At 51.3% G+C, this 20027-nt stretch overlaps 1 protein-coding gene across 1 annotated transcript; it reads left to right on the forward strand.

Moving 5' to 3' along the window:
• Positions 1-16649: 16649 nt before the first annotated feature.
• On the forward strand, positions 16650-18028 carry CITED4 (Cbp/p300 interacting transactivator with Glu/Asp rich carboxy-terminal domain 4). Its single transcript, XM_047728382.1, has one exon. The coding sequence runs from the start codon at positions 16929-16931 to the stop codon at positions 17484-17486; it is 558 nt and encodes a 185-aa protein (XP_047584338.1). The 5' UTR covers positions 16650-16928; the 3' UTR covers positions 17487-18028.
• The last annotated feature ends 1999 nt before the right edge of the window (positions 18029-20027 follow it).

Raw genomic sequence — 20027 nt, forward strand, 5'->3', positions numbered from 1 at the left:
GTCCTCCACAGCCACTGTGGCCGCCCCACCACCAGGGACCACGCCATTGGTGCCTGTGGCGCGGGATGAGAACAGTTCACAGCTGACGTGTCTGGAGCGCTTGCTCGCCATCAGGCACTGTGTGAAGTGCTTTCTCGCTTTCTTTTTACTATTATTATCATTATTATTATCATTAATTATTGGGTTTTTTTGGTTTTTATTTGTGTGTTTTTGTCAGAGAGAGAGAGCGTGAGCACAAGTGGGGGAGCAGCAGGCAGAGGGAGAAGCAGGCTCCCTGCTGAACAAAGAGCCGGATGTGGGACTAGATTCCAGGACTCTGGGATCCTGACCTGAGCCAAAGGCAGACACCTAACCGCATAACCGACTGAGCCCCCCAGACGTCCAGCTTTCTCTGCATTATCTCGTTTAATCCTTGCAAGAACCACCTCAGGAGCCGCGCTTCGGTGTTGCATTCCCACTTTGCAGACGAGGAAACTGAAGTCCAAGACCTTGGTGCTGAGGTGGCAGCAGTGAGGTTTGAAGCCGCCAGGCCCAGCAGGGACACAGAGGCTCTGTCATGCTGGGTCCTTCTCCCTGGGTGCCCCTCTCTCAGCGTCCTTTCCAGCCTCAAGCTGAGGAGAGGCCAAATTCACTGAATACCTTTTCTTTGCCCAGCTGCCTCCCACCCCCGTGACCCTCTCAAAATACTCAAGGGACAGCTTAAGGGAAATTTGGTGCCAGTGAAAAGATATGAAAGATGAGCAAACCCAAAAGCTCAAACTCTCTGGGCCTCAGTTTCTCATCTATAAAATGAGGACGGCAGTCACCATTCTGCCTCCAACCCACCCCCCACCTTCCCAGCACTGTTGCTCAATGGCTCTTTACTTCATTGATTGTATTCACTCAGAACATTTTTTAAAAGATTTTATTTATTTGACAGGCAGAGTTCACAAGTAGGCAGAGAGGCAGGCAGAGAGGAGGAAGCAGGCTCCCTGCTGAGCAGAGAGCCCGATGATGCGCGGCTCCATCCCAGGACCCTGGGATCATGACCTGAGCCAAAGGCAGAGGCTTTAACACACTGAGCCATCCAGGCACCCCTCACTCAGAACATTTTTGAGTGCTATGAACTTGAACTTGGTGTCAGGGCTAGGGTGACTGACTGTCCCCGTTTGCCCAGGACCAAGGGGTTCCCGGGATACGGGATGTGGACTACTAAGATGGAGACAGTCCTGGGCAAATGGAGCAGTTTTTCACCCTGCCTGTGCAGGTGCTGGGGATTTGAGCCACCTCAGAGCCTGGCCAGTCCCTCTGAGAACTGGAGAGTCCGCTGCCCAGGGGCAGGGATGCCCCATGTGAACTGTTGGCACTGGAACAGGGCGAGGCGTCGCTGTGAAGCGCTGTGCTCAGCTCTTTCCCAGTCCCCTGGCTCCAGGCCCAGGCAGATACGCCAGAGCAATCCTACCCATTGCCTGAGTGGGGAAAACCAAGGCAGAAAGTCTCACAGTGGCTTTCCCACAGCAGCTGCCATGAGTCAGTGCCCAGGGGCAGGGGTGGTCAATCCCACCCATCCCACCCCCTCACTATATGACCTTGAGCAAGCCACCTTACCTTCCATCCTTACCTGGGGGTGGTGGAAGGGGGGGTAGTGGATGATCCCCAGATCCAGTGAGGGTAGTGACTGTTCCTGGAGGCCTTTCCAGGAACCCCCATTTCACCAGGAATTCCCAGTGAAGCGGTTCTTTCCAAAGGTGGGGTGCCTGCCAAGAACTTGGTCACTGCTGGGTTCTTGGCAGTAGCCAGTTGAGGCCATGCCAGGAAGAACCTAGAAAGATTGGCCCTTGTAATCAAACAGAATAGGCCTTCACGCCTTATTGGACCTCTCTGAGCCTCACCTGTAGAATGGGGGCAATACCACCTCCAACTACTGGGGTTGTGAGTGAGCTTGAGAGATGAGGGGACAAGGTGTGTGTTTGGACACACCTTTCTGCCCCTCTACCGGTCCCCATGTCCCCCTGCCCAGCTGGCTTGACCTCACCCAAATGTCCTCTTCATCTGCTTCCTTCTTTCCCCTCCATTCACTAATTACCTATCATGTGCTGGTCTCCTTGGGGCCTCACGTGGGGCAGACATAGAAAAAAAGGCATCTTTCTTCCTTTATGGGAAGCCATGCAGGCTACTGAAACCTCGGAGTTGAGGAGAAGAAAGCCATCACCCATGGGAAAATAGGATCCCTACTCCTTTACACCTCCCCTCTCTTTCTGTCCCTTTCTGCCGGGTGGTCCTCTTCCTTCATTCCCTACCCTCTACCATCCCCCACAACACCCAACACACACCCAGTTCCACTGCCCCCTCACCCCCACCCAACACATACACCCCCCACCCAGTTCCACTCCGTTTGTTAGGTCCAGCAGGGAAGCCCGCACTGGTTGCCCCAGGCAGAGTTAATTGCTCCTTCCCCCAGGAAGTCTGGCCGGTCTTTTATCTACAACCAAGCACAGGGTCTAGCTCATCCTAGACGGCAATAAAGGCAATAAATACGGAAAGAAGAGAGGAGGATCAGAAGGGAGGGGGTTGGGCCTGAGGTTTAAGGATTCATCAAAGGAACGCCTGCCCACTCTATGCCCAGACTGTGACGTTCCCTCCAGAAAGGGAGAAGGTGGCCGAGAAGAGGATGCCTACTGGGGGAGGGCACATCCTTTCTCCTTCCAGCGTCTCCCTGCCTCACCCTCTGTACTGGGTGACACCTTAATGGTGGCCATCAGCAACCCAGCTCCGCTGGCAGGGGCCTGCTGGGACAGAGTGGTTATCGGAGACTGGGACACAGACTCACCCTCAGCTTTGCTAAGCATAGCCGGGCAGTGGGTCTCCTTGAGGAAAGTCTCTTCTTTCTGTGTGACGGACTGGACCAGACGACCTTGAAGTCCTTCCAAAGGCAGTCTTAGAATGCAGAAATTCTGAGACTTTCTGATCTTCCTAGAATCCGTGACATAAAGCTGCTGTCCAGTATGGTAGCTAGGGAGCATTTGATCTGTGGCTACTCCAAATTATGCTGTAAATATAAAATACACATCCGATTTCAGATTTAATATGAAAATGGGATATAGCTCATTAATTTTTATATTGATTATATGATGCAATGATATAATTTCAGATCTATTGGGTTAAATAAAATTTGTTATTAAAATTAATTTCACTTGGGGTGTCTGGGTGGCTCAGTCATTGCGCATCTGACTTCGGCTCTGGTCATGGTCCCGGAGTCCTGGGTTCAAGCCCCGCATTGGGCTCCCTGCTTGGTGGGAAGCCTGCCTCTCCCTCTCCCACTTCCCCTGCTTGTGTTCCCTCTCTCGCCATGTCTTTCTCTGTCAAATAAATAAAATCATTTAAAAAAATTAATTTCACTTGTTTCTTTTTACTTTTTTTTTTTTTAAGTGACTATGGGACCATTTACAATTTCATGTGACTCACATTCTGTTTCTATTACACACCCCTGGCTGAAGAGCTGGTGGTCACCCAGCTAAGCCAAGATTTCTCTCTCTGGCACCAGTTAGCTCTGGGTGTGGCAAGGTCTCTTTCCAGGATGGAAAAACCAGACCCTGAATGATAACCTTATGAGAAAGCATTGCTTCCTCCCCCAGCATGAAGGCACCCCACACCAAGTCTCCTCTTTCCCCTTGAGCAGCTGGTTTCTGAGGAATTAGAGAGCAGAGCCCATCCCCCAATGTGGTACTCCCTCTGCAATAAAGACAGGGCTGGGAAATTCCTTTCCAGGCTGCCTTCCAACCCAGCAGGAGCCAGGCCAGCCCACCCAGAGGAAACCCCTAGCTACTCCTTGACCTAACCCTGCCCCCGGAGTCTGAGTCAGGCTAGGGGCACCCCCTCCTCCCATAGCCTCCAGTCAGAACAGCACCAGGTTTAGCCACAGAAGGAGCACAGGGCTGCCCCCGCCCCCGCCCCCCAGGGAATTTATGCACCAGAGTCCAGGAGACAGGTCACACCCACAGTAAGTGGAGATGATCGCCCAGCAGTCCCCGTGGGCTAGGAAACAGCGGAGGTTAAGCGAGATTTGGGCAGACGTGGGCCTGGTTTCTCCACACCCCAACCCCAGCACTCTTCCTCGCCATTTGAGAAGGAAATAAAGACTAGGACGTTATGGACAGTAGTCGATAGTGAAACCATAGCACACCTTCAGACAGAAGTTTAAACCCCAGTTTGGCCAGCTGTGTGCTGTGTGACCTCAAGCATTCACTTCCCTGCGTCCTCGGTCCCCACCTCTGCAGGAGGATGGCACTTGGTACTACCCTCATGCTGTTTTAAATGTTGCCAAGGGAACTGAAGGTTATTATAAGAATTCAGTGAGGTGATGGAAGCACATTCCCTGACAGAGGGAGGGCTCACCAAAGGTCACTGCTATTACTATTATTAATAACAACAGAATCCGCCTTCATTCGCATACTTTTTTTTTTTTTTTAGATTTTATTTATTTATTTGAGAGAGGGAGAAGGGAGTGGAGAGAGAGAGCACAAGCAGGGGGAGTGGCGGAGGGAGGGGGAGAAGCTGGGATCATGACCTGAGCCAAAGGCAGAGGCTTAACTGACTGAGCCACCCAGGCATCCCTACATACTTCTTTTTGTGACTAAAATCAGCCAAGCCAAGGCCGTCACAGGGACTGCTCTGGGGCTCTGAGAACCAATCATTGGACTGTAATGGGACTAGAAAGGGGTTTTGCAGGATGTCTGGTCTAGTTCTCCGTGACAGTCTGCGCTGGTCACCTCTGGTGGGGGTTGGCTGGTCAGGTCCTTGAAGAGCATGGAAGGGTGGAGAAGGGGACAGGTAGAGGCAGCATGGGGTGAGGAGGACCCTTCTTGTGCTCCCCTCCCACACACACCAGACAGCAGGGTCAGAAGGGCCGGTGTGAAGTTTGAGGAAAAGTGGCTGGAGAACCCAGAAACTGGTTTTTGTTTTTTTTTTTTTCTCAATCTCCCAGTTTGTCTGTAAAATAAAAGGACTGGAAGAGTATTGCTTTCATTTCCTTGAATATTCCTACTGAGAACTGGACTTTTAACAATAAGTGGCATTTTTTTAAAGTCCCAGAAATTCCCGATCCTCCAGTAGATAAACTTGTATCAAGAAAATGGTCATCATGTCAGACAAAGGGTTGTGCCCTAATTTTTCTGTCTTCAAATTGGTTTTTAATATATCCTTTTCTTTGCCATGTTTACATACCTGTGTCAGCTGCTCTTCCTTCAGGGGAAACAATGGCTTATTCTAAGATAATTGTCATTTGGATATTTTGGTATTGAAATGGCCTTCCTCTCATGCAGAATAAAACTGCTGGAAATTGCTTTTGGTCTGTTTGGCAGGCTCATTAAGCTATCTATATGTCCTAAGTTGGTGGGGAAAAAAAAAACACAAAAAACAAAAAAAAAAACTGGTCACCTTATACCAATTCCTAAAATTCGGAAGAGGATGGTTTACTGATCCAAAGACCTGGGCTCCACGGATCCAGTCCAGCCGCCTACGCTCTGGGCATCTTCCACGCGCCCAGCCTGAGCCATACCTTCAGCGATGGACTATAGGGAGCCTCGAAACCATACCCTGGCAAGGAGGGCCCCCAACTTCTGGCAACAAGGTTCTCATATTTCTAGGGGCTACATCCCCAGACACCATGACTCTGAAGAAACTCCTTCCATTGAACTGAAACCTATTTGCTGGTAATGTCTTCTCACTGGTCCTAGATTCATTCTCAGAGGTCCTCAGAACCTTCTACTCTGGCTGCCTCTTGACAACCATTCAGTGATGTGAAGGTCATGTGATGTAAGGACCCTAGCTGCTTCCTTTCTCTGAGCTAAGCACTCCAGTTCCTTCCATGGAGGGCCTCCGCCCTGCTCACCCTTCTACACACGGGACCCCCGAGGAGCTCAATACAAGAGACAGAGCGGTACGGCTGGCCACACTTCTTTCTGGCTGTGTGACCTTGGACAAGTTACTTCAGCAATCTGTGCCTCAGTTGTCCAGTCTCCTTACTTCAGAGCAGAAATCATCACAGTTCCAGTGGGATTGTTGGGTGATGAGGATATAAAGTCAGTAAACATGGGTTAAGCCTCAGAACAGCACATGGCACATCTTGCACTCAATATAGGTCAACAACGGTGTGTTTTACAATCCTGCCCTCTCCCCAATGCCCCATCACCAGGTGACTGGTCCCAGGGGGCGCTTGACCCAAGCTGGTCTGATGAGTCTTTTCCCAGGAATTTTTAGACCCGAGATGCCCAGAAGGGAGTCAGTTTTTCTCTATTAGCTAAAAGGGCAAGGTATAAAACTCAGCCACGTTTTCTACACCATGAAGAAAATCAGTGTGCTATGAAAGAGGAAAAAAGATAATGCTCGGAAAAAAACAAAGACAAGAGACACAGAAAGGAGATTCTGGTTCCAGTGGCTCTTAAAGATCTGTTCTGTCCCTACACTTCCTGGAACTTCACGTTTGTCTCAGTCAGCTCTTGCTGTGTAACAACTACCTCAAGACACAGGGCTTAAGGCGACAATCGTTTATCAGCTCCTGGTTCCATTTCTACACTTTGGCTGAGCTCAGCTGATACCTGCTTCTGTGACTGGTAACTCTTGGGCCCGTTCATGCATTTGCCACACATTGGCAGGATGGTCCCAGGATGGCCTGAAGGGGACCTCACCTGATGGAATGTCTGCCCTATCCCTGGCACTGTGGGAAATACCAGAGTGGAGAAACTTAATGTTACTGAACTCCTACTTTGTGTCAAGCCACTGATATAAACTTTAGGTGTATTAAACTCATTTAATCCTCCAGATTACATGGTCAGAAAGGCATTATCACTCTCATTTTACAGATGGGGAAACTGAGGCTCAGAGAGAAGGAATAACTTTGCATAGGATTTCAAGATCCAGAGAGGCAGAGCTGGAAAGAATTCAAGGCAGGGACTCCTGAGCCTGAGTGTCTGTGGAGCCCACACTTTTGCGCTGCACTCTCTGGCCGGTCTCTCACCCAAGAATAAAACTTGGTACTACCCTCATGCTGCTTTAAGTGTTGCCAAGGGGACTGAGGGACACAACATCCCATAGTGAGAGATTCAACACCATTCATCCAGCGAATGTGCCCCCATACCCATTTCGTGCTGGGCATCACGTGAGGTATGGGGATACGGAAATGACTCACCCCCAGGATGCAGGAGCAGCAGCGTGGAGGAGGAAATGATTAATCATGCCTGGTTTGGCCTTAGCATTGACTGGTTCATCAGCCTGACTTTTAAGGGATGGGTGATGCTGGCGAGAAAATGCAGTTCTGGCAAACCTTCCCCTCCCACAGATATGCAGGATCTTGGAGTCCCAGTTACACAACCATCAGAAGTCAAGGTCATCCTCAAGAGGAAGCAGGAGGGTCAAGGTCTCTCAGGCCATCCTTTGCACCTGGCTCTAGAGCTAGGCAAAGGCTTCTTGTTCATGGGATACCTGTAGCTGCCAAGTCAAAAGTAGCAGCTTCCAAGGTGATATGACACCCTCATCATGTTGTCAGGCAGCTCAGGAATTCCTGAGCCCAAGAGAGCGATTTCTGCCAGTCCAGAGCTGGGCTCCTCAGAGACGCAGCATACACAGACCCAGAGAGAGCCCTGACCCCAGCGGGCAGGCATGAGCCACGGAGAGGCAGGGTGAGCAGGAGAATGAGCCTGACCTGGGACTGAGCCGACCCTGCTGTGAATCTTAGCCCCGTCGGTGTCTGGCTCTGGTCCCATCAGCTGGTGATGCAACCTTCCTGACACTCTTCTCATCACCTGTAAAATGGGGATGGAACTTCATGTTTCTGCATCTTTGCCAACACTTCCTTGTCTTGCTAGCTAGCTGATGCAGCATCAGGTCTGTGTCAGGAGGACACCAGGGCAGTCCTGGAACTCCAGGGCAGAGGGTCACAGGAGCCTGGCGCTATGCCCACAAAGCCATCTGGAATTCAGGCAGGACTCCCTCTCCATCTCTCCTCGTCTCTTCTCCCTCCATGTTGGCTTCATTCTTCTCCTTCTGCAGATGGGCTCTCTCCACTGACCTGGTGCCTGTGACAAAAGCTTGCTGCTCGCAGAGCTCACACGCAGGTTCAGGCGCAGCAGTCCGAGCATCGCCCAGTCGGGCTTCCATCTTTCAGTCCTAATTCCAAACTCCTCGGAGGAAGAATCCAGCCCAGCCTGGGCTAAGGTCTGCTGTGGTCTGTGACACAGGGAGCAACATCCAGCAAACGTGCGTCATGGAGCATTAGTGGGGATTACCACGGGTAAGTGAGGAACGGGCACGTCTCAGAGAAGGAGTGTCACCGTGAGCTGGCCAGAGCCCCCCTGAGTTATTATGAGGATTAAATAAGACAATGAACGTCAGTCTTGGCAACTAATGGGCATGCACTTCAAGGGAGGGTCTTGGGTCAGGTTCTCTAGAAGCACAGGTCTGGGGAGAGAGAGGCAAGCAAGAGAAAGCCGGGAAAGGATTCCGTCCCCGCCTAGCCCTCAGGGAGCTCTGGAGCGCCAGTCACCCCACAGAGTCAGTCTCAAATTGAGCAAGGGGATGAGTCTTTTGTGCCCCTCACCAGTCTGTCCCCAGGACTGGCAGGGGCTGGGATGGGCAAAGAGGAGGCTTCCATTTGGTTGAGGGCAATCTGCAAGAGAAGGAGGCGGCTGTGAATGGAAACAACATCTGGGCAGCTGGGAGGCAGGGCACCAGTCGGGAAAGGGGCTCCAGGCGGGGCCCCAACAGCATCCACTATGGGGAGCCTCTCCCAAACACACGGGCACTAGTTGACTCCTGCCTTTATCTCTCTTTTATGTGTTAAGAGTAATATGAAATAATATCCTTATTTTTGTGCTTTTTATATAATATATGGTTTTTCCTATACTATATATTACTATATCTGATGCATACAAACAGACCTATTACTATATAGACTGAACATGCAAAAATGTAAGTGTAATAAATTCTATGGGGGATTTTTAAGGACTACGTGTGACTTTTGCCTTACATGCTGATTTTAAAACTTAATGCCACGCCCTTATCTGACTCCACGAGAAGTGGTTGAACACCTACTCCGTCGCTCCCTAGGCTCCCTCTCTCATGGGATCAGGGGGTTCTGGTCCTAATGGGGGTACCAACGGGAGCCTCCTGACTCTATCGGCTTCCTATCCCACTTGAAACACATCCAACCCCTTGACTCAGTTCCACAGCACCTTCACGACCTCACCCTTGCCTACCCATCTCATCATTGACCTTCAGCTTACCACCCTCCCGCTTGAGGGTTTTTGCTCAGTTCCTCAAACCCGCCACCTTTTTTCTCCTTTTGAGCCTTTGCACGTGTTGCTTCTTTGCCCAGAATGACTTCCCTCTGTTCTTTGCAGGGTTGACTCCTCTTCTCTATCAAGTTCAATTTAATGTCACCTGTCCAAGACGCCAGCCCTGAGCCCTCTTTCTAAAGTAAGTTCAAATCACTCTGCCTGCTTCTTTCCTTCCTAGCCCTTGACAGTTTGTAATTGTTTGTTTTTTCCCTTGGTTCTTGTCTCTCTTGTCACTAAATTGTAAGCTCCATGGTGTCAGAAAGACCTGGCACACAGTAGAGGCTCAGTAAGTATTTGTTGAATGAATGAATGCATGAATGAATGAACCAATGAGTCTGTTGCTAAGGCCCCCCAGTTTGCCTCAAATTCATTCTGTCCTTCCCACTGGCAGGAGATAAAGTTCTAATAGGAGGATCAGCACCTTCTTGCTCAGAACCCTTTCATGGCCCCTCCCTACCCAGAGTTGCTGACCATCCCTTGCTTGAGTAAACAAGTACAGTGTACGAATTAAAAGACCCGGGCGGGGGGGGGGGGAAGACCCAGGTTCAGGTCCTGCCCTTGCCCTTGCTAGCTATCCAACATTACCCAAATTGATTCACCTCTCTCTTTCTCAATTACTTTCTGCAAAATGGGTGAAATATCTCCTGCCTTTTCTCCTCCTTGGGTTGCTGAGAGAAGATGTAGAACACTCTTCACGAATGATTTTCATTGTTAGGAACACTGGCTCTCAAGGACCTTCAGTGTCCAAGCCTGATTGCCCTCTCCAGACACAAATGACCATGATTCTGGCCCCACCCAGCTACCTGGTACTCCTGAACTTCATGCTGCACATGCATGCCTTCATGCTTTCATTCCAAATCTGTGCTCTTTCTCCAGAAGCCTCATTTCCCTGCCATCTTCATCTATCTAGATCCTGCCCATCTGGGAAGGCTCACTTCTTCATGACATCTCCACCACCCGCCCTCCACCCACACATCCCCAGGACACACTTCATCTCTGACCTCTGCGTTGTGCTGGGAATGTCTCCCTCCCTGCAGTCCAAGCTCCTTTCCTGGATCCAGATGGCTAATCCCAACCGCACACCACACTCTGGTACAAACTAGGCCCCGTGCCAGGCAATGGGGCTTTGGAGAGGAAATAGACCCATCTCTACCCTAAACATGACCACCATCCAGTGGCATCTGAGGTACCAAAAAGCCCTTGATAACTGATTTGCAGACCAGGAGGGCACAACGTTGTTTAGTTGTATCGTGCACAATCTTGCACTAAAATCAGATACACCTGGCTTTGAACCTTAGGTTGCATGGGACAGAAACCTAACTACAATGGCTTAACTGATTTTTTTTTTTCCAAATAGTAAGAAGGCCAAAGTAGGTCTCCCAGAACTGGCTACAGAGGTTCCATGGTACCTGGAGATTCCTCTCTACCATCTTAAGCATGTCCCATCATTTTTCTTCTCTGTACCAGTTTTTTCACCCATAAAATGGGAATAATATCTTCCTTATACAGTTGTTGTAATTATTAAGTGAACTAATATATATAAAGAGCTTAGCCCAATATCTAACACATATTAAGCACTCTGTATTAGCTATTAACTCATCCTCCTCCACTCCCTCCTCCTCCTCCTCCTCTGTCCTCATGCTGAAAAAAAAATGTCTACTGTCTCTCTAGGCATCACATCCTCATCCCTGGAAGGAAGGGAAGAAGGCATAGAACAAAAAGTGAGTGATGGCTGAATCCATTTTTCTTTAATTGAGGTGAAATTCATATAACATAAAATGAAACATTTTATTTATTTTTAATTTAAAAAAAATTTTTTGAGAATGAGAGAGGGAGTGTGTGTGCAACAGGGAGAGGAGCAAAGGGAGAGGGACAAGCAGACTCTGTGCTGAACACAGAACCCAAGTCAGGGCTTGATCTTCTGTCCTGACTCTGAGATCATGACCTGAACCAAAATAAGAGTCTGACGCTCAACCTACTGAGCCACCCAGGTGACGCTAAAATTAACTATTTTATTTTTTATTATTTTTTAAATTTTTAAAAAGATTTTATTTATTTATTTGAGAGAGAGAGAGAGAGAGATGGGGGAGGGGCAGAGGGAGGGACAAACTCCTCGCCTAGCAAGGAGCACAACATAGAACTTGATCCTAGGACTCCGGGATCATGACCTGAGCCAAAAGCAGACACTTAACCACCGGAGCCACCCAGGCGTCCCTAAAATGAACTATTTTAATGTGAACAATTCAGTGGCATTTAGCCTAGTCACCGTGTTGTGTAATCACTATCTAATTGTGAAACATTTTTATCACCCCCAAAGGAATCATTAAGCAGTTGCTCCTATTCTCCCTTCTTCCCAGGCCCTGGCAACCCCTAACCTTGGTCTTGTGTTTGTAGATTGACCTCTTCCGCACAATTCCATCTGTTTGAAAGAGCTTTCCAGGAAGCCCCACCCAATCCCTTCTGCTCACATCTCATTGGCTAGGAATGCGTCTGTATTGGGGCGGGGCTTATTGCTCCCTTCACCAAAGCCAGCCTGCTGCCATTCTACTTTCAGATACTTACTGAGCACTTGCGGACACATTTTCTTGATTCTCACACCCATGAATTCTTTCCCCATTTCAATTTTTTCCAAAATAAGAATTGTCTTATATTGATATATCTCATTTTTTAAATAAATGTTTGTTTTTTTATTTATTTGACAGACAGAGATCACAAGGAGTCAGAGAGGCAGGCAGAGAGAGAGAGGGGGCAGCAGGCTCCCCGCCAAGCAGAGAGCCCGATGTGGGGCTTGATCCCAGGACCCTGGGATCATGACCTGAGCCGAAAGCAGAGGCTTTAACCCACTGAGCCACCCAGGTGCCCCGATAATATCTCATTTTTAATGAAGTATAATACGTGTCAGGCACTGCTCTAGGTGGTAGGGATAAATCAATAAATAAAACAATGTTCCCTGCCGTGTAGCGCTGACACTCTAGTGGTAGGGAGACAAACAATTAAACATGATAAGTAAATGAACTATTGAATGTGTTAAAAGATGATGAATGCGGGACGCCTGGGTGTCTCAACAGGTTAGGCGTTTGCCTCCGGCTCAGGTCATGATCCCAGACTCTTGGGATTGAATCCCTCATCGGCCTCCTTGCTCAGCGGGAAGCCTACTTCTCCCTCTGCTGCCACTCTCTCCCTCTGATAAATAAATACATAAAATCTTAAAAAAAAAAAAAAAGATGATGAATGCTTAGAAAAAATAAAAAGTAGAGCAAAGTAAGGCCCGTTTGGGGATGAACCAGGGACAGGTTGCTATATTCATGTATTATCTACTGCTGTGTAACAAAATTTGTCCCCCAAACCGAGTAGCTTTAAACAACAAACATTTATCATCTCAGTTTCTCTTGTTCAGGAAGCCAGTAATGGCGTAGCTAGGTCCTTCTGGCTCCAGGTGTCTGGTGAGGTTGCAAACAAGATGTCCGCTGGGGCTGCCGACATCTAAAACCTTGGCTGTCACTGGAGGGTCGGCTTTGGAGGGAGCTCGCACATACCGCTGTTGGCATAAGGTCTCACCTCCTCACAGGTTGCTGGCAGGAAGCCTCAGTTTCCAGCCATGTGGGTCTCTCCCTAGGGCTGCTTGATGTCCAGGGGGCATGTCAACTAACTTCACCCAGAGTAAGTGATTCAAGAGAGAGAACAAGAAGAAACCTGCAGTATCTTTGGGGATCGAATCTTGGAAATGACACCATCAACTCTGCTATATCCTCTTTGTCAGAAGTGAGTCACTGTGTCCAGCCCACATTCAAGGAGAGGGAAATTTAAGGAGGTGTATCAAAAAATTGGGGACGTTTGGGAAAACCACAACAATGAACTAGCTTTCTTACATCCAACTCTGGCTCCATGACACACACCTTGAGACCTCAGCCAACCTCCTGAGTTATTTCTGGGCCTCAGTTTCCTTCTTGGTCAAAAAGGGCAATAACTTCTACTCTGCCTAATTTATTCCCTTGACAACTGTTTCAGTTCTCTCTATGGGCCAAGCACCGTTCTGATGCCTCAGAAATACTGTGTAGACCAAGAGAATCAAGGGTTCTGGTCTCAGGGAGCCAACCTGCTAGTGCAGAGACCTTCTTTCCGAGGAAGCCAAGTCGTGGTAACCGCTAAGAAGCAAAGCAGAACTGAGGGGATAGAGAGGGACAGGGAGTGACCAGGGAAGGTGTCTGTGAGGGGCTGACTTTGAGATGGAGATCTGAACACAGGGAAGGACTGACTCAGGGAAAAGCATGCCAGGGAGAAGGAACAGCAAGAGCCCTGAGGAATGAATGTGCCAGGGCAGTCCAAGGTAGAGCAAGAAAGTAGTTCATGGGCATGCTGGGAGCAAACGAGGTCTGCCCAGAGCCGTGCTTCTGCGGCCTAAGTTGCATCAGGCGACTCATCTGCCAAAGTCCTTAGGAGGCCCAACAAGGCCCTTACAAGCCCCATGTGATCTTCCTCCCTCCTCCCTCCTCCCTCTCTGACCTCCTCCAGCCCAGAGCTCCCTCTGCTGCAGCCACATACCTTCCTAGCCCAAGGCTTTACTCTAACTTAGGGGCCCAGAACCACCTGCAGTTTCTGATTCAGAAACTGATTCCGGGGCTGGGGCAGGTCCTTGGTGGCAGTACCGCCCTGGTCTCTTGAGCCAGGATTTTAGAAGCACACTCCATTTGTCTCCTCTGGTGGGATGGCTCTGACTCCAGATCCCACATGGCTACAGCCCTCCCCTCCTTCAAGTCTTTGCCCAGATCTCAGTCTCAGTAGAGCCAACCCTGGCCGTCCTGTGCAATCCTAGAAGCTGCCTCCCATCCGTACCCCCAATCTCTTTCCAACCCTATTTTTCTTTTTTCCCCCACTTTCCAACATGCAGATAATTATTTTACTTAGCTTATTCTTTACTATACATCCCCAAGGAAGAACAGGGATTCTTAACCCAAACCCCATGAACCCCTGAGGATCCCAAGTGTCCCCCAGAGATCGGCTAGCCTGCTGCATTTATGTGCTATAATTTGTGACCATGATGCCTGAAGCTTTTGTTAGGTTCTTGAGGAATTGCTTGATCCCCAAAGCTTCAAAACCATGAGTAGATCAATGTCTGGCATGGAGTAGACGCCCAATAAATATTTGTTGACTAAAGGAAAGAACTTTCTAAACATTATTCTCATTCATATACTTTTTTCTTCCTTTTTAAGGAAAACCGTTTCACGGCACAATGGCTCCCAAAGGTTGGTGTCCTTAGACCAACTCTGTCAGAATGACAGGATCGTTTTTTAAAAAACACAAATTCTCATGGTTCAAAAATACCCTCACAGAGCCTGAGTCAGGAGATTTGTGTGGGGCCAGGGATTTAGTATTTTTCAAAGGCCCGCCCACCTTCCCCCCCTTGGGCACACACCTCTAGATGAGTCTCAGATGCAGCCAGGCTTAGGAATTTCCATGTGAAGCCTTAATCGGGGAGAGTTTCAGGAGAATCAATTCTACCATGCAGCTTTTACACTTTGCATAAAATATGATCCCCTCCATGGTCACTTGTGACCTTGCCACAAGCTCGCAGGGTGACCAGGCGGGGCTTACAATCTCCCTTTCGCTGAGCAGGAAACTGAGACCCTGGAGAATCAAGGGACAACACCCAGGGGTCACAGTCCCTGCCAGTGGTGGGGACACGATTAGAACTCGGGCTTCTGAGGTTCTTCCCTCTGTACCAACTAGATAAACCCAAGTTCCAGGAAGTCCCAAGGACACTACCAGGGGAGAGAAGCCAGAGAAGGGAGGGGCAGTGGCAAACAAGTGGAGAGCAAGGTTCGGGTGGCTGTCTCCTAGCCACCTGGAGAGACTCCAGCTGCTTTAAGGACACACGCATCCCCACGTTAGTTCTGGTTGTGCAGGGCCTCCAGAAGGCCACTTTTCCTTTGTGTGCCTTGGTCTCCTTATCTGCAGAATGGGGCTGCTAACCCATGCCCTGCCCCCGCTTATGACGTTTGTGGCGTGTGAGGCACTCTAAACATCCAAGTCGCTACTGTTATCAAGGGAAGGTGCAACATCCCAACTCAGATCTTGAAGGACAAAACTAAGTCCAGCTTTTCATTCACTTGAGGTATATTTTTGAGCACCTACTATGTGCCGGGCACCATGATTTGGTTCGCTGAATGTTGGTGTGTTGGTAAGGTTGGTGCGGTCCGGAGCTGACGGCCAAGAAAGAATTCTTGAGACATTTAGGGTGCAAAATGGTCATTTTATTAAAGCCTGGGGACAGGACCTGTGGGCAGAAAGGGCTGCTGCTGCTCCTGCCTGCTGCTCTCCGCTGCTCCCAGATTGTGAGGGCCAGTGACTGTACACCTTGGGGCTGGGAGAACTAAAACTAAGGGAAGTTCCAAAGGGCTTTCCTATGCTAAAGAAGATGACAGGATCCTGGAGGAATATTATAATCTACCTTATCTCAAGTGTTTGTCAATGGGCAGCAGGTTAGAAGGAGATTTCATTTTATCTACATTTCCTTCTGCCTTTGTTTCCCACATCAGCTGGACGCGTCTTCATTTAACCTTCACAAGAACCCAATAGGATCAGTGCGGCTTTTGCCCCCATTTTACAGATAAAGAAACTGAAGCTCAGGTGAGTTCCAGCTCGTTTGATCATTTCTTCATTCACCAAACCTTTACTAAAAGCCTATTCTGGGCCAGCCTCTGAGCCAAGTGCTGAGGACATGAAGATGAACGAGTCCTTCAGGAGACATGCCCATAAATTACTTTAATAACAACTCAGTACATGCTTCCACCGACGAGTAAGTGGAAGCCACTGGAGGAACTCCTGGTTCCCCTGGGGTTATGGGGACAAGCAGCTGGCTTTCCGTGGGACCTTGTGAGGTGGGTGCCTGCACCTCTACACATGGGTGCCTGTGCCCTGTGTAGAGGTGACAGTCACAAAGCCTATATTCCAGTCTCGCTTCTCTTAAAGCTTTGGTGTGTATTTCCAGGAAACCCCTTCCACCACCAAGCTTCGGGTTCCATCTGGAAAATTAAGAGGTTGGCCTTGCGATCCTGCAGCTCTGGGGACCTAAACCTCTGGCCCCTCCTAAACCACCTTCCGGTCTGTTCGAGCTTGGTGCCAGCCAGTCCCAGGGACAGTCAGCCCAAACCCCTTGAAAAGTGCCAAACATACCCAAGCAGCTCTCTTAGCCCGCAGCACCGCCTGGGGTCCAAAGGGCGGAGCTCCGGGAGGGGCGGGGCCGAAACCTGGAGGAGCGTCATGGCCCGCCCAGGAGTGTCCCATCTAGCCAATGAGCGCCCGGGGGCGGGGAAGCCCCGCCTCTGCTATAAGAAGGTGCTGAAGCCGGGGGCGCGGCGCGGAGGTCGGAGTACCCAGCGGTGGTGTGCCGCGTCCTAGCTGCCCGGAGCTGCAACCCCGGGGCGCGCGGGAGCTCTGAGTTCGGGGCGCCCTGGGTTGAGCAGTACCACGAGTCGGGCTCCGTTTTCCTTTGCCTGACTGAGCTGTGGGGAGGGCACGGGACGCGGATCCCTCGCCGCGGGAAGGAGCTGGCCCGGACCCGGGGACGCCCGAGCTGACCATCCGGCTGCCGCCCCCGCAGGCATCCGGCCCGTCGTCATGGCCGACCACCTGATGCTCGCCGAGGGCTACCGCCTGGTGCAGAGGCCGCCGCCCGCCGCACCCTCCCACGGCCCCCAAGCGCTCCGGACGCTGCAGCCGTACGCGGGCCCCGGCCTGGACAGCGGCTTGCGGCCGAGAGGGACTCCGATGGGGCCGCCGCCGCCGCCGCCCCCACCCGGGGCACTGACGTACGGGGCCTTCGGGCCGCCACCCGCCTTCCAGCCCTTTCCGGCCGTGCCACCGCCGCCCGGCGGCGGCGCGCACTTGCAGCCGGTGGCGACGCTGTACCCGGGCCGCGCGGCCGCGCCCCCCGGCGTCCCGGGAGGGCCCCCGTGCCTGCAGCCGGCGCCCGGCGCCCCGGCCCCACCGCCGCCCGCGCACGCCCTGGGCTGCATGGACGCCGAACTCATCGACGAGGAGGCGCTGACGTCGCTGGAGCTCGAGCTCGGGCTGCACCGCGTGCGCGAGCTGCCCGAGCTCTTCCTGGGCCAGAGCGAGTTCGACTGCTTCTCGGACTTGGGGTCGGCGCCACCCGCCGGCTCGGTGAGCTGCTGAGTGCGGCCGGGCGCCTGCCTGGCGTGCCCGAGAGGAGAAGGGGGTCTGACAGCCCGCCGGAGTCCGCCCCAAGCGCCCGGTCCCCGCGCGCACCCTCCGTGAGGGTGGAGGCAGCGGGTTGGCGCTCCGAGCCCGACGCCGGCCTGGGACGCCTGGACAAAGGCCAGGCTCGGCCTCCTGCAGGATGACAGTTCAGCTCCACCTCTCTGACCCGGAGCCTCAGCGGTAAAGTGAAGGGTACTGGACCCCCTTTCGGACTCCTGGTTCTTGGACTCTGTCCTCTCGGATTCTCCCCTACCCCGCCCCCCAATCTGAGCCATTGCAGGCTACTGCCTGATCCCCCTTCTCTCCTTGTGCAACCCGCTGCGGTCACTGGGCCCCTGGAGCCGCCCATCCACGAGGCCTCCACCCCGCCGCCTGGGCCCCCAGGTCGTTGGGCCCCCCGCCTTGGGGAGGGGAAGCTTGTACAGCCCTAATCCCTGTACAGTGGAGCAAGGCCCCACTGGCCTCCAAAAACCAAAATAAAACTGGGTCACTTTACAGTCTTGCGTTCTCATTTTTTTACCAGTCCAACAACCCTGCTCTATATTTGGCTTCTCGAATCCCCAGGCTGTTGGGGGACCCTGGGTGGGATGGAAGCCACAGCCCCTGGCAGTGCCCAGGAGAGGAAACTGGCAGTTTCTTTCAAAAGATATCATGAGTTGTGCAACTGTTACATCATAATCTGGAAGGCACAAGCTGCCTGGCAGTGCAGTGAAACCCAAAGGCACCTAGGTTGACTTCTCAGCTCCTGGGAGGGGTGGGAGAGCTTGGCGGTGCTGCCCTCACCTGTTTGCTCTGGGCAGCCTGGAGGCCAGAGGGAAGCTGGGTGGTACCTGAGGATTCAGACACTTCTGGCTTCGAATCCTGGCTCTCCTCCCTGGCCAAGACACTGTCCATTCAGGCTTCTGAGGCTATTTCCTCAAGAGCTGTGGTCCCCATCTCAGGTGTTACGAGGACCAAATGCCATGTGAGGCTTTTAGCAACCTAGGGCCAGACACCTAGGCAGCCTCAGTGAACGGTAAGGATGCTTAGCCACAGACTGGCGCTGGCTTTATTCTAGGCCTTGTGCCGACCTGGTCAGCGCCCTGCTGGAGTCACACTCCAGGTGGAAGAAGAGGACCTGGAAGTCAGCTCACCTTGGTACAAGAAAGAGTCCCAAGGACTAGAAAACTGGATGGCCAGGTACACAAACCGAGAGGAAGGAGTGGTTTCAGCTGCTTGGAGGTGTGTCCATTCAGGCTTCCTGGAGGCAGCGACATTTGATGTGAACAGAGCCTTGAAGGATGAGTCCACGTTTAGGATTTGGAGAAGATGGTATATAAGTGAAGAACCCGTTCAAAGGCAGGAATCATACGACTACAGGATGTGCATAAGGCCTCTCCAGAAAGGTCTAATGGCTTTGCAGCAACTTTGTGAAGTAGGCACAGTCCCCATTCTGCAGAGGAGAGGCCTGGCAGGATTTGTCCTCGTCCTGTTCACCAGGGTGAGCTCCCGGCCCACCCTCTGCTGTTGACTCTCTGGAAAGATCCCTAGGTGTTTCAGGGATCGTTTCAGGGGGATGGGAGTCCAGTTCTGAAGTTCTGAAGGCAGAGAGGAGACCAGGTCAGAGATGCTGAGGACCAGCTGGGACAGGGCAGCGGCGTGGAGAGGAAAATGAATTCCAGAGACTCTGGAGAGGAACACTGGCTGGGCTTCACTCTAGTACCAAGCTTGTTCGTTAACAGGACTCTTCTGTCCAGCCTGTGAGATCATTCAGTGTACACTGTCGGCGTTGGCTCTGGAGCTCCCAGAATAGGCATGGAGTGGATGACAGGAGGTGTTTGGCAAATGAATAAAGGTTTCCCTTAAGAAAATGAGGCTTTCTGGGACAAAATGGGGAGGAAGGACAGATAGGCTTCTGGAAAGGAACTGCCCTGAGCTCTGGGCTCAGAATGGCGAATGTTTGCCCCAGCTTTGTCCAAAACCCAGAGATAAAAACCAGGGAACTAGATTGGGATAGGAGGGTCTGGCCCTTGTCTGGACACTGTCCTGATTCCCTTCTCTATGAACCTCAGTTTTCCCACTAGTAAAATGGGGTTAATATCCCTGCCCTGCTAAGGCAGTAAGCCTCACACAGTAAGTGAAAAACAAATTCAGGGATGGGTTAACAAGCAGCTGGTTAACTCGAAGTGCTCTCCATATGGAAGGGATTACAATGAAAACTCAACACCTGCTACTTTGTAGCGTCAAGGCAGGGTGGAAGGGGGTGTATAGAAGGAATCCAGCTGCTGAGCTATTTCGAGACCCCAATCCTTCCCAGCCGGGCTCCTGACAAGTTGGACAGCAGACAGGTGGACCGAATAGAAGGTAAGGCTTGGGCAGTCCATCACCCGGATCCCCAAATCCTTGATACCCTATGGAGGATTCTTTGGAGGATGAAATGTCCTTCCTGGCAGCATGAAGAAATCTGTATTCTGACAGCCTCGGGATCCAGTTCCAGGAGCAGCTCTTACTAGCTGC

The sequence above is a fragment of the Lutra lutra genome, chromosome 4, assembly GCF_902655055.1.
Source record: "Lutra lutra chromosome 4, mLutLut1.2, whole genome shotgun sequence".
NCBI classification, from domain to species: domain Eukaryota; kingdom Metazoa; phylum Chordata; class Mammalia; order Carnivora; family Mustelidae; genus Lutra; species Lutra lutra.

Coding starts and splice junctions, on each gene's coding strand:
- CITED4 (XM_047728382.1), top strand. CDS start 16,929: ATGGCCGACCACCTGATGCTCGCCGAGGGCTACCGCCTGGTGCAGAGG.